Genomic DNA, 13,945 nt, shown 5'->3' with positions numbered 1-13,945 from the left:
GTACGGGGCATTCTGGAGCAAGGCTCTCATTGGACCCTGCCTGTTGAAATTGTTCCATTTTCTGTGGGCTGACTAGTAATTGCATGCTTTTCCAGGCTTTTAGCTCAGACACTCACTTCAGAAGGAAGGATCCGTGTCCCTGTCTCTGCTGCAATGAACATCGCCTCCAAATGAGTGTCTGTCCACTACCCCAGTCTCATCAAGCCAGTTTCTGGCAGGCTGCGCTCCTGTTGCCTTCTCTCCCCTCCCACCTCCATGCTGGCTTACTTTTTTCACAGCTTTCTCAGTACTCCGTCCTCAGCAGCACTCCCTTTTTCACCCTTTGCTCGTCCTTCCATCAGAACTGGTCTCATTCCTGCACCTAACCTAATATGCCTCATCAAGGTGATTCACCTACTCTCCACACACCTCATCTTAAGCAGTTGCCCTTCAGTTAGGAGCCGAGACTAAGCTGTATTTTCATTTTTATTCTGATTTTGGCTGCACATTTCATGATGCCAGGCAACCTTGAAGCTATTCAAGCGGAGAGGTAGAGAACACTCCAGATTAAGCTGCTTTTCACTCTGAGGGTGACGGAGCCCTGGAACAGGCTGCCCAGGGAGGCTGTGGAGTCTCCTTCTCTGGAGATATTCCAGCCCCGCCTGGACGCGGTGCTGTGCAGCCTGCTCTGGGTGACCCTGCTTCGGCAGGGGGTTGGACTGGGCGACCCACAGAGGTCCCTTCCGACCCCGAACGAACATTCTGTGATTCTGTGTCATGGAGGTTAGAATACTCTGCTGGGAGAGCAAACGTGTAGCCTGGCCTTCCTTTGTAGACATTCCTAGACTTCACAGTGGGCATCCTTCGTGGCACTGCAGAAATACTGATTCTTGCATTTGCAGTGCGTGTTGTTGAGAATTCAGTGCTGGGAGATCGTGCTCCAAGGAGGAAAGACCGGCTGCAGCACTTTGCCAAGACCCGCTGATAAAACGAGCGCGAGAGGTGCTGAAACACCTTGTCGCCGTGGATCATTCTCAACCCACAGGTCCTGTTAGCAGAATCTTACAGGGTGCTGTTTGCTAAATAACACGATTTGAGCCAGCCATCAGGACCTGGTAATTCACCAAGGGAAGTAAAAGCTCAGCAACGCAAGTTAAACTTTTAAGAAAAAGCTTTCACTGCCTCTTTCTGCACCACCTGGCTGCTTTAGTTACACAGATTCACTTTATTTCCAAGCTAAAATATGTATGTATCATCTTCCATCAGCCACCTGGATTGAAAGATGCAGAAATATCGCAACATTTTTTGAGCAAAGTAGAGCTAGGACAAAACTGGTTATCCAACAGAGCGAGCCACTGACTCCATCCTTAGCTGCCTCTTTGCGCAGTAGCATTGCAACTTATTTTCCACTCTAGTTAGCTTTGAAATAATCATAATTAACAGGCACAGAATCACAGAATCACAGAATAGTAGGGGTTGGAAGGGACCTCTGTGGGTCATCTAGTCCAACCCTCCTGCTGAAGCAGAGTCACCTACAGCAGGCTGCACAGGACCTTGTCCAGGTGGGTCTTGAATATCTCCAGAGAAGGAGACTCCACAACCTCCCCGGGCAGCCTGTTCCAGTGCTCCGTCACCCTCAGAGGGAAGAAGTTCTTCCTCATGTTCAGACGGAACTTCCTGTGCTTCAGTTTGTGCCCATTGCCCCTTGTCCTGTCGCTGGGCACCACTGAAAAGAGCTTGGCCCCATCCTCCTGACACCCACCCTGCAGATATTTATAAGCATTTATAAGGTCCCCTCGCAGCCTTCTCTTCTTCAGGCTGAACAAGCGCAGTTCCCTCAACCTCTCCTGGTAGGGGAGATGTTCCAGTCCCCTCATCATCCTCGTAGCCCTCCGCTGGACTCTCTCCAGTAGCTCCTCATCTTTCTTGAACTGGGGAGCCCAGAACTGGACACAGTACTCCAGATGAGGCCTCACCAGGGCAGAGTAGAGGGGAAGGAGAACCTCCCTCGTCCTGCTGGCCACACTCTTCTTGATTCATCCCAGGATCCCATTGGCTTTCTTGGCAGCCAGGGCACACTGCTGGCTCATGGTTAACCTGTCGTCCACCAGGACACCCAGGTCCCTCTCCGCAGAGCTGCTCTCCAGCAGGTCCACCCCAAGCCTGTACTGGTGCATGAGGTTGTTCCTCCCCAGGTGCAGGACCCTGCACTTGCCCTTGTTGAACCTCATCAGGTTCCTCTCTGCCCAGCTTTCCAGCCTATCCAGGTCACGCTGAATGGCAGCACAGCCTTCTGGTGTATCTACCACACCTCCCAGTTTGGTGTCATCAGCAAACTTGCTGAGGGTACGTTCTAAAATGTCATGTCAGTGAACAAACTGCAGCTGCTGCTGTGGCAGTCAGAGGTTTTTGTCTGGCCAGCTGCGTGGCAGGGTGGCAGCTATCCACCCGATGCTCAGCCTTCCGTGATGCTTTTCGCCCCACCTGTTTGTTTAGCCAGCATGGGGAGAGGCAGGGCAGATGTGACATCTAATTAGATTGGAATAGATGTTTTCCCTGGATGACAGTGGGTTAAGACAGCTTTAAAACTGGAGTAAAAGGAAACTGAGGAACCTGAAAGTGAGTAATTTATTAACTAAGTCCCTCTAACACCTGCTTAACCTTTAGTACAAGAAATCTGTCTTAACAAATATTTAAACATCTTCCTATCCCCAAATCCCCAAACACTGAAACACAAGGGAAAACTGGTTATTTTTTTTAACAATCCCCCCCACCCCCTCCATTTCAGCCCCAAGGAGCTTTGCCCAGGAGACGTGAACATCCTCGAATCCCACCACTTAAACTCTTTAGTCACTTTTCTGAGGAACTGTTCTCTTTGCACACTAAGATGCAATGGAAAATGAGATAATTTCAATCATGCATTGCCTTCAAATGTCTAACAAAAAGACTGCTTTAAAGAAAGCCTTAAATCTTTGCTATGGATATATTATTTCTAATTCGCTTAGTTGCAGCAAACAATCTAGACATTATCACCCCGTTATTCCTCTGAAAAAACAGGACATTAGAGACTTGCTGCCTTATTTGGGCTCTTTTTTAGCCTTTACTATTTTAGTTAGCTCTTAGCCATCTCCAAGGTAACAAGGCACGGGCTACGTAGGAAAGAGCCGTGATACGGCTAGTACAAAACAGATGTAAATGAGACTGTGGGGAACATACTAGTTTCTTCCAACTTTGAAAGGCATAGGAACAGATTTCTGTGGAGTGCTGTGGCAGCTTTAAACAGCAGCAGGCAGAGCAGCGTCCAGCACAAATGGCAGGTGTACTGCGCTGCAGTCAGGGCCTAGTAATCCACAGCCTGGACAGCTGAGAGTTTGAGTAGTCAAGGGAAAAAAAAAACCACACAGGCAGGAAATCATTCTTTCAAACTGCCGCTGGAAATCAAAAGCTACAGAGGAGGTAACAACAAAAAAAAGCATGTCTGCAGGCTTCCTGCCATTTCTGTTCCTTATTGTTGCCTTTCTACCCAACAACAGCTGACATCAAGCAGCTTTGTTTCAGTCTTCATCGCTGGAAATCTCAAAATCGATATGGTAATCCTGATGTTCAGCTCCTTTTCTTACTGTATTTTATTAGTTAGAACTAAAGTAAAATATGCCTGTTAGCTATCGTTCTACTGCACTAACAATCAGACTGCAGGATTTCAGCTATAAAGATCCTTTCAAAGGACTGGTGTTTTTTCTAAACCAAAACCACAACATAAGAACACCCAGCTTCCACAAACCTCTCTGTACTCATCCAGCAGCAAAAACCCCACCGTTCTGCGCATACCTTGTACTTTCTGTTGGCATTCACGCAATTAAAGGAGAAAACTGCCAGCAAGCTCAGTGCCTGGGAGTGCATTGGGCTTGCACGAGGCAAGGAAGCTGGGTTTGGAGGACCCCGAGGTTCCCCGAGGGAAACAAGTCGTGCCTAGAAGTTGCCTTGGGCAGGAGCGCTGCTAATGACACACTCGTGTCCCTTGTAAATGACTTGGTGAAACATGAGGCAAACATAACCTGGGGGTAAGCTGGCAGAGCATCCCTGCCTACCTGAGCTCATTAGTGACAGCGCCTGTCTGCCATTTACAGCCACCCTTGATGCTCTTATCACCATCCAGCATGCCAGGAGTCAGAAAGATTGCGAGGCTCCATAAGGGTGGCTCAACAGGAAGTTCTTCCCAAATTACGAGCACTAACAGTCACAGATCCCCAGCTGCTGAAAAAAGGGCACTAATTCTGTTAAATTAAGGCAGCAATGAATGAACAGAACTCTGTAGTTGCTGAGGAGGAATGAGACCATAGCAAACAAAACACCGCTCTCAAGCAGTGTCCTAAAAATGTATCTTTGCAAAGAACATACATACAAGTGTACAGTTCTCATTTGTTTTAATTAAATAAAAAAGTTTATTTCCCATATTACACTTCTTTTTCATCTGAACCAGTCCTAGCAGAAAGGAAGTATAACCCTCCCACCCCCCTGAAATTCAAACATATCACTCTGTGGGCCTGTAGAAGTTTGTATCAATATTACTCCATTCTAGAGTGAAAAGGGCCTCAGAAAGAGACTCCATTGCCAGTCCACCACGACTAACTTCTTGTTCAACCTTTCATGGCTTCCACTGTCTGAACAGCATCTAGAACTCTCCTCTGAGATGCTGGGCATACATCCCGACAGTAGAAAATCCAAAATGCGTTCTTGCTCAGTGAACATTGGCACTGCTTGTAAACTGTGAACAGAGTGCTCTTGTCTAACGAGGTTGGCCAAGCAGTCCTGCTTTAGCTGCCAGAGCTTCGTTCTGCTGAATATGGTACTCCTGAAATCTCATCGAGATCCTTTGTGTCATTTTTAAATACTTCTGCAGGCAGTGGTCTGAGCACGTCATCTAGAGGAAGAGGGAAACAGAGGGCTTCAAATAGTGATTAAAACTTCCCCAACAGGACCCAAAATACAATCATATACAGGGATAAACGATCAGGCGACTGCATCTCATGTTCTGTGTTAAGCCTCAAGATGAGGGCCTGATCGTGCACAGCCTTTCTGTGCAGTGGAAAACGTGAACTTCAGTTTTTGAGTGTTGTCTGAAACATCTTTTAATATTCATTCTCATGTGCAAGTCTTCATGGAAAACATCTAAGATCTAGGAGATATTACCATTTCATCCTTGGGCTCCTCTTGCAAAACTGAAGTACATAAAGCATTTTATTTTGCAATAAATACTAAATCTGTTAAATTAGTATCTTCTTTTTTTTAATTCCATTTACAATCACATACTATTTTTGACAGACAAATATGGTCTGCTGTGTGCTATCTCAGTTTAACCTTTTTTTTGACCTTGTTCCTATCAGCTCTATCAGTCTTGTACCTGCTTGGTTAACCTTCACAAAAGCAACCAGAGTACCCTCTGAAGTTCTATCAGTCAGCTGGGCAGGGAAGAAAATACCAGGGCCTATTCTACACATGGTATTATTTTTTAATTTAGAGGTTGGGGGTTGTTTTTTTTTTCTTTAAGTGTAGGAAAAAAAAGGTACGAGATTATTTTTGAGCAACAGTTCTACCGATCGGATATTCTGTATTGTGGTTCTAAACCTTGCTATCACTGTAAAAGCTAACAAATTTAGCTGGAAAGATGACCACTTTGCATGATTACTAGAAAACCAGAAATTGCTTTGCTTATGCTCAGTATAAAGGGACGCGAAAAGCAGAGGGGCTGAAAATGAAGAAGACAAAAACCCACGCAGCTATGGCCAACACCCACCACCTGCCCGTCTCTCTCGACCTGGCATCAGCTACAGCAAAACCTGTTAAGCAGCAGTTAAGTCTGAGTAGGAAACAAATTCTGGAACTACCCCAAGCCGCTTCTCCCAGAGGGTGTGGTATTTGCGATAGGTGCCCTGCCCAGGGAAGTTTAGACTTGCAGTGCAGACTTGCTGTAGAGAAAGAGGTCAGAAGCTGTTTTTTTTCAAATGCAGAATCTCCAAGGAGATTCATGGAAGTATTCACGTTGATTTTTTAAGAAGAAACTACAACTTTAAATAGGAACGTAGGAATTTCCATACCAGATCAGACCAGTGGTCCATCTACACCTGTGTCCTGTTTCCAGCAGGGCCTAGAGCCAGATGCTCTGCAAGAAACCCCATAATGGATAATTATGGACAAAACTTCCTGTAAGAAAATTTATTCCTAGCCTCCATCGTTAACAGATGGCTCCTGTACTGCTGGACCTGGCCCCTTGGCAGATCACAGAAGCAAAAAAAGAAAAAGCAAATCAGAATCTGAGAATTTTTTTTGTATCTAAATAATCTTAATTCTCCCCCAGTGAGCATTCTTCGGTACTGGATCCCAGGTCTTTAATGAAAGACTATATAAACCATTATTTTTAAAGAAATTCCAGTGACACTTTGGGTAGCAGAAGAAAAAAGTATAATCCTCTGCTGGAAATCAGATACCATCCCAGAAAGGTAAAGAGGTTGTGCCACTCACACTTCTGTCAGTTCTGTTAACTGACATTCCTTGTAGTGTTCAAGCAATTCAAAATGAGTTGATAAAAGACAGTAACAAGACCTTATCCAGAATAATTCTGACCTCATGTAGTCAATAAAAATTCTACTAAAGCAGATGCAGAGAAGATAAGGGAAACAAGGAACCTGCCTTGGGAAGCGAAGAGAGCTTTGTTTAGTACAGCAGAACAAAAGCTGAAAGGAGACATGATTTTTGCCTGTGGCAGGGAGGTAAACTCTGAGGAGGCAGAAAATGCTCAAAAACTATGGTTAGTTTAAAACGTCCGTTTTTTTTTCCCCTGCCAGCAGAGTGAAGCAAAGGTTATTAGACTTTTAACCAACCAAATGACGAGATTCTGAAACAGCCTCTCAACAGGAAAGGAGAGGCAAAAAACATGCAACTAATCTTATCTAGAGCTTAATCTTTTTTTTGCAGATTTTTGCTCCACGTGATGAAGCTCCCTGCAATGCAGAGAAGTGGATTTAACAGCCAGAGCTTTGGAGGCCTATGTTTCTATGACTCACTGCAACGCAGGGAACGTGGGTAGGTAAACAAGTATTTCAGGAGGACTCTGCCTTCAAAGAACGAGATGCAGGCTGAAGGTGGGCAGCTTCTATGTCCATAAAGATACCACCCATCAAAAGCTGAGGCACAAGAACCTCCACTGATAGCTCAGAGAATGAAATACACAGAACTGCAATAAGCAGCCAATACTCACAGCGAGGTGAGGAAGGTTCCCTCTGTGCATACACACTGAAAAGACAATAATGACAAAACCTCCAGAGGTCATAGCCCACAGTTTGTCTGTAGCTGACGATCTAATACATCAAAAGCGCTTGGCTTGCTTTGGTTGGTTGGTTTCTTTTTATAGACAGACTGTTAGGTGCAAAGAAGTATTTGTCATCACCTTTGGACATATTTGGAGAAGCAAAACTATACACAAGCTATTTCCTTTCCTTCCACTAAATCGCTTCCTTTCTCACTTGGAAGCTACATGCCAGACACCAGTACTCCACTAAAGACTGCTAACTATTTTTTTAGCTAGATGAAAGATCAAAACATTCTAAGTTGCTTTTGAAATTTGAATGCTACACAGCAATTCTACCAAAGGGTCATTAAAAGCATTTACCTACCTCTTCTGGTTTAACCTCTCTGCTAGTGAAATCCTTTATGCAATCCAGGAAACAGTTTTCTGTAAGTTTATTGTATGTTCCAAGAAACTCCTTGAACTATAAATAAAAATTGTGCAATGAATATTAAAAAAATTACATTAATTTTTCTTACACAGAGCTCCACAGGCCATCTGGTGACACTAACATTTAAAGGACAAGTCACTATTAAAATTTACTCTCAGTCAGAAGATCTCAGCACCAAACGCTCCTAGTACTAAAATCAGATACTATACTGTGTCTGTCCATGGTCAAATGTTTAAAGTTTGGTTGCTACACAACTAGTCTTAGAAAAAGACATATTACTAGACAAAGTAACATAAGATATTCAAAGCCACCGCTCATGAATACAGCATCTTACCTGCTTGATCTGATCAGCTTCCGGTATTTGTCCAGCCATATTCCACGGCCTGTGATTCAGTCACCTATTCTGAAGATAAAAGTTGAGTTTCACACAAAAAAGCATACATATGAACTACAGCATTTTACCACAGAATTGAAGTTTATACGTCCTTGAAGTGTGTTTAAATGCAACTTTGCTACCAAACTTTCAAGCCATCCACTTGAAGGAAAGTCACCTATTTGGAATTTATTCAGTTAGAAAAGCATCCAAGCTAATTTCAGGTATGAAGCCTTCCCAGCGCCACCTGTTAACTGCTGTCCTTTAAACACTTTTTAAGCAGTTCAAACAGTTAAAGTAACTTTTTTTAAAAAAAAGGTATTTTATAAATGCTTTCAAACTCACAAAGTAAAAGCAGCGCAGGAATGGGGGGAGAAGCAAGCAATAACATTTTCTAGCCTTATAGTTTCAGTGACTTTAGATGTCACCTACAAAAATAGTAAGGAAAAAAGGCAAGCATAAAATGGTAGCCACTCTGAACAGACACAGCATAAGCCAGCTTGCATCAGAGAAGCAGACACCTGGTTTCTACGTAGCTGCATTCTCACCAAACACGTAAACTAGAGCAAATGTTCTGGACATTGAATATAGTGAATTAAATGCAACAAAACATAAGAATGGCCTTAAAGGAAGAGAAATAGACAAAGAGAGAGGGAAGAATGAACAGGCAGGGATCCAAGAATTTAAGGAAGCATCTTCCAGGAAGACTCACAGAACTAATCCAACACAGTAAACAAGGCTTTAAAGCATCCCTGCAGGTTTCATAGAAGAATACGGAAAGCTAGTCTTCCCTTAATTTACATATTAATCTAAGATCTATCACAGATGATAACGCAAGCTAATATTACACACTGACGAGAGCAAGACCCTTCAGTTTAATTCACATCAACTTGCGGAAGAAAAATTAGCACTGAAGTGTAATCACTTTGTGAGAACAGCTCATTTAGCCCTTTAGCAAGGGCTACTTAGGATTAACCTTGTATTATGCTTTGCCAAATTCTGAGCAAGACATTCATGTTGTAGAAAGTTTAAACTGTTCCAGTCTCTCAGCAGGGGGGAGGGAGAGGGTAAGCAAGCCTTCTGAACAAGAACAAAAAGACATTAATAATTATTTCTACAACAGAAAGAAAGCTAAGCAACTAAAAATAGCACTATGGAGCTCTCACAAGCCTGCACTCTCCCTACACCCCCTCCTAGCAGCAGAGCGATTTTGACATCTGCCTCTTAACATTACACTTTATCACTACACAGGATGCCAGTTCAGGGGCTGGAGGTAAAGAGCACATCCGATTCTTGGATTCAAGACACATACCCACATGACCAAGAGCTCCTCGAGGGCTGACAGGTCACACTGGTTACTCTATACAGAACCTACAGAATACGGTTGCTCAGAAGAAATAAGGCGTTACTCAGGTTAATGCAAACCTCTAACTTTTTTGAGGAGAAGCGGACACGACTGTCATCTGGGACAATTAGTGAAAATGGATGGCAACTCCACTCTCTCATTTCTCAGCCCATTAAGAGGAAAAATCAGTTACAATTCTATAAATTCCGATTAAGTAGATTATTAAACAGAGAGTTAGAAGCCGCAGAGAACAGGAAAGACTTCTGTCCTCTCCCAAGCACAGAAGGCTGAAAGCTTCAAACTGTCAGTGCCGTTTTCTCACGCTCAGTATTGCTTCATTACACTCGTTTATAACAAACCTGATCTTTTGTTCTCCTGTGACTCGTTTGGCAAGCTTAAAGTTACAGTTTTACTGAACTGCAGTTCCACAAAGCTCTCGCACTTGGCAATTAGCTTTAAAACAGATTTAAAGCAGCACAATGGCACTATCTGATTTGCAGTACCTGAAGCACTTGTCCCTCTACAGGTATTTTACACTTTTGACACAGCGGGCAGTGAAATTACACGGCTCTACTGCACCTCTTCAGTAGCCATAAATTACAGGCAGTTGCCTTAACATCTAAAATTGCGCTACTGAACATTCCCAGAAATGTGCATATCTGATTTATTCTTAACATATGTTAAATGTATCATTTCAAGTTTGTCCCCCTTCCCTCCAGTCTGCGAAACAAGCCCAAAAAAAGGCAAGAAAGAGCCCATTACAGGGCTTGGTGCCTCGACTAACACACCACACACCTTCTTGCATCGCTGCACAAACAGCTCCAGCACGCTTCAGGTTTAAGCCTACGCAACCTGGATTACTCTCCTCTGGGCTAAACGTGATTTGAAAATTTGGCATTGCGTTTCTACACACGTCACACTGAAGGAAGCAGGCATCTCTGAATAAACCTCTGCAACAAGGGCCACGTGGTGGGGATGTGCTCATTCACCAGAAAAGTAGCAAAAGTTGTGAGGTCTCCCTTGGTGAAAGGCCCTGCAGCTCTTCCAAATATCCTCTGATGTTCTAAAGAAACATTCTTTTAAGATAAGCCTCTCTGAGCAAAATTAGCAGTTAAGGATAACTTTAGGCTTTGATTTCTCATGGGTGCAATGGGTTTTCCATCCTCTTCCTGAAGATAGTAAAGGCTTTAGCCTATTCGGACCTGTTCTCTACGTAAGACCCATCCCAGCTCCCAGCCCTCTTTTAGAATCTGGAAAATGCCTCTAATATTTCCTTCTGCTGTGGCTGCCACTGCCATTGCCATGGAAACATGACATCACTACAGCGTGACAGCTTTTTTTAAAAAGGTAAAGCCAGTTTATTAAATAAAAACGGTGATTAGGTTAAGGATTCCTAGCTAACCTGGGTCAGTCATCTATCTGTTTCCACAGCAGGAGGAACAGGAGCCGGAACTGCAGAGGTCAGAACTCCTCCAGAGCTTCTCACGTGTGGGAACACAGCTGCCCCAGCTGGATCTCCAGACCTTCAGAAGCCAAGGGCTCATGAGCGCAACTCCTAAGCACTAGTTACTGGAACAGAGCTTTTGATTATTATTACTGTACTGCTGGGTGGCTGAAATGCCTGCCTCCATTTAACAGCCTGGAGTTCCCACAGGTGAAACGTGCACTGCAAGCTACAGTGAGGATGTTTCTTTCCCGCTGATGTAATCAACATGAGCGTCTTATTACCTAATCTTGAGTCAACAGTATCCTTTCCCATGGAAACTAAACAAGCCCTGTGTTTTGGGGTTTTGGTTTTTTTCCAACCTTTGTGCAAGGAGCTACATTTTACTGCGGGAAGGGTCTGTGGATAGACACCATGAATCCATCACACTTGTTATCCCGATTAACAATCTGAATTAGGTGAAGGTATGACCTACTCTACGCATACAAGGCTGCAATTTTTTTTTTAAACATTTGCTTCCAATTGTACACACAGAACACCACCCAAGTGTTTCTGCATGCATGCAAAACGGACAAAGAAGAGTAAAAAGATCAAGTCAAAGAAACGTGTCAAGACAAAGCACGCACAGCCTGTAGAGAAAGTGCGTTTTTTTATAGTTGGGAATTACTAGGCTAGAACTTGATTGCCATCAGAGTGAAAAAAACCCCATTGATTTAAAGAGCTCTTTTACTGAAACTAATGAAACGACAAATACCTATGAAACCAGCAGGCTGCTAAACTAATCACGTAAAATTCAGGCCAAGAGGCAACTTAACACCGAACTCACGGTGCTGTGTGGCTGGACAACCCTCCGTCCCGCGCCAGCCCAGCGAGGCACCGGCGACGGACGCGCTGGGGAGGCAGAGCCCGGCTCTCCCCGTGCCCGCAGCGGGTCCAGCCGCTCTCCTGGACTGCTGTCTGCTCCTGGGCTGGTGTGTGCGATGCAGTGAGACAAAGCAGCTTTCCTCTCGCCCCGCACGCCACGGCCAGCCTTCAGAGGCTGACGGCGAGCTGAGAAAGGGACTGGTCAGAGGGCGGCTGGATAGCGAGATGTACCTGGAGCACAGGCTGTTATAGCTCATGATCTCGCAGCTGCGGGCTAGACCCTGCTCTGAAGAAACAAGAAGTCAAATGGTGGAAGTCTCCTGAGGCCAAAGGTGCGGGGAGATGTCTGAGACCAGGCAGGCCGAGAGCCTCGCCAGGAAGGCTGACCACACGCAACGAGGGGGAAAACACCAATTTCTCCATCAGGAGCCTCCTGTCCGGGTTAGGCGAGGCCTGGCCGAGACGCGTGACCCAGCGAGAGCGAAGCCACAGCTGGAGATGAAACAGTTTCACCTTGATGTTGCTTTCGGGAGGGGTTTTTTCACTACATGGTCCGGTCCTTGCTTCCAAGGGCACCTTGACTTTCCCCGCCTGGGCAGACGCTCGCCACGCCAAGCTGTGGCCCAGCAGACCCGGCGCCCGCCCCCTCCCCTCCAGCCGAGAGGCGGAGAAGACGCCACGGCACGGGGAAAATGCCCCAACAGGGCCGGGTTTTTCCTCACCCGCGGGCCGTTCTCCGTCCCCCCCCCGGCAGCGGCCTCACCTGACGGCGGAGCCCGGCCCGCCGCCCTCGCAACCCGCGTCCCGCCGCGCCGCGCCTCCCCGCCGCAGGGCCCGCTCAGGCACGGCCGGGCTGCCCGCTCCCCGCCGGACCCCGCGGTGAGGGGTGGGGGAGGACGGACACGACACGACCCGGCCGCGGCAACGCCCGCACCGGCCCCGCCGATTCGCCACGCGGCGAATCAGCGAGAGCGCGCGCGCTTACCGGTGGTTCCCGCTCCTCCCGCCGCGCCGCGCTGCCGGAAGCGGCCGGGGCTCGGCCGCGGGGCTCCTTCCGGGGCACGGCGAGGGAGGGTGAGGGATTCTCCGCCCGTCAGGGAGCCCGCAGGGACGGGGTCTTGTCGGGGCGCGGCGATGAGGTCCTCATGGAAGCGGAAAGCAGCTCCCGCCTCAGCCGGGGCTCCCCGGGCAGTCCCGCGCCCGGCGACGCGCTCCTTCGCTCCGCTGCTCCCCGCAGGGAGAAGCCCGGCGACGCCGTGAGGGGAGCCGGTGGCCGCAGGAAGAAAGTGACGATCGCTGTGGAGAAGCTGCCTGAAGCGTTTTCTCCTCTGGCTGGAGCCGGCCCCCGCCGCCTCCCTTCAGCCCGGCCGGCGGCGGGGGCTCCGTGCGCGGGTGGGTGCTCGGACCGGGGCTGAGGTAAAACCGCTCGGTAGTGGTGACAGGCACGTCGCAGGCTTACAAAGAAGTATTTTTGTGTTCTGGCACTGCCGATGCCATCAAAAAAAAAAAAGTATTTCTTTGTTTTCCCAGACTTCAGCATACCGAGTGAGCTGTGCGGGGAGAGGCGGGCAGCCGGAGCTCCGCTGGCAGAACTCCAGCCCTGGCTCGAGATCCCCAGCACAATTAAATTAGGCAGTTATCGTCAGAAAAATCACGACTGTCATCGTGACGCTTCACAGACACACCAGGCAGGAAGGTTTTTAGGCAGCGCGGGGGGACGAAACAGCGTACACGTGCAGGGACCTAAAGAAAGTTGAGAAAACTGATGGCTTCCCAGTCTGTCGCAGTTTTTAACGCAGTTTGTAGCTCAGCTTTTTAGACACCACATGTAGCTCTTCAATTTCATGCCCAGAGTGTAGTCAGCAAGCAAATCTGTGCCTAGCAGAATCTTGCTCCTGCCAACAGGCAGCTCCGAGTAGTGTCCGTCCCCCCACATTTGGGCTATCTTTGTGTTTTCATGGAATTTTGTGAATTATTTTGTGGTTTTATACTGGAAGAGAGATCAAAAGTCTTTTAAACACTTCTCTTTCTCTGCTTCTTTAAAGATTATTGTTTCTGGGGAGCTTGAGCTAGCAGATGTTCAAGCTATAGCCGTACAAACTTGCCTCTTTAAAGAAGTGTTTATTGGACACTTGAAAGATAATAATAGTGAATGTTGGAAGCAGGCATTCCAAGAAAGCCATTCAGCTCTAGTCTTTTGTATTAGC

General features: G+C 46.6%; 2 protein-coding genes across 22 annotated transcripts in view; one reads left to right on the top strand and one right to left on the bottom strand.

Moving 5' to 3' along the window:
• Nucleotides 1–4,386: 4,386 nt before the first annotated feature.
• TIMM9 (translocase of inner mitochondrial membrane 9) lies at nt 4,387–13,162 on the bottom strand. 11 transcript variants are annotated; one of them, XM_075426989.1, is made up of 5 exons: nt 12,502–12,669; nt 11,970–12,230; nt 8,047–8,115; nt 7,650–7,745; nt 4,387–4,900 (listed from the first exon to the last, which is right to left on the bottom strand). In XM_075426989.1, the coding sequence occupies exons 3-5, from the start codon at nt 8,083–8,085 to the stop codon at nt 4,766–4,768; spliced, it is 270 nt and encodes an 89-aa protein (XP_075283104.1). In that variant the 5' UTR covers nt 8,086–8,115; nt 11,970–12,230; nt 12,502–12,669; the 3' UTR covers nt 4,387–4,765. The 11 variants fall into 11 exon arrangements, with proteins under 11 accessions (XP_075283104.1, XP_075283111.1, XP_075283101.1 ...); XM_075426996.1 differs by having other exon boundaries at nt 8,047–8,110; XM_075426986.1 differs by lacking the exons at nt 11,970–12,230; nt 12,502–12,669 and adding an exon at nt 12,724–13,162.
• Nucleotides 12,776–13,945, top strand: part of KIAA0586 (KIAA0586 ortholog) — a 75,524-nt gene continuing 74,354 nt past the window's right edge. For 6 of the 11 annotated variants that reach the window (XM_075426980.1, XM_075426979.1, XM_075426977.1 and 3 more), the window contains exon 1: nt 12,777–13,130. In XM_075426980.1, the coding sequence (XP_075283095.1) occupies nt 12,884–13,130 (247 nt within the window). In that variant the 5' untranslated portion in view covers nt 12,777–12,883. The other 5 variants (XM_075426985.1, XM_075426984.1, XM_075426983.1 and 2 more) reach the window with 2 other exon arrangements.

This window comes from Opisthocomus hoazin, chromosome 7 (assembly GCF_030867145.1).
Source record: "Opisthocomus hoazin isolate bOpiHoa1 chromosome 7, bOpiHoa1.hap1, whole genome shotgun sequence".
Classification (NCBI taxonomy): domain Eukaryota; kingdom Metazoa; phylum Chordata; class Aves; order Opisthocomiformes; family Opisthocomidae; genus Opisthocomus; species Opisthocomus hoazin.
This window is presented reverse-complemented; position numbering and strand designations above follow the sequence as displayed.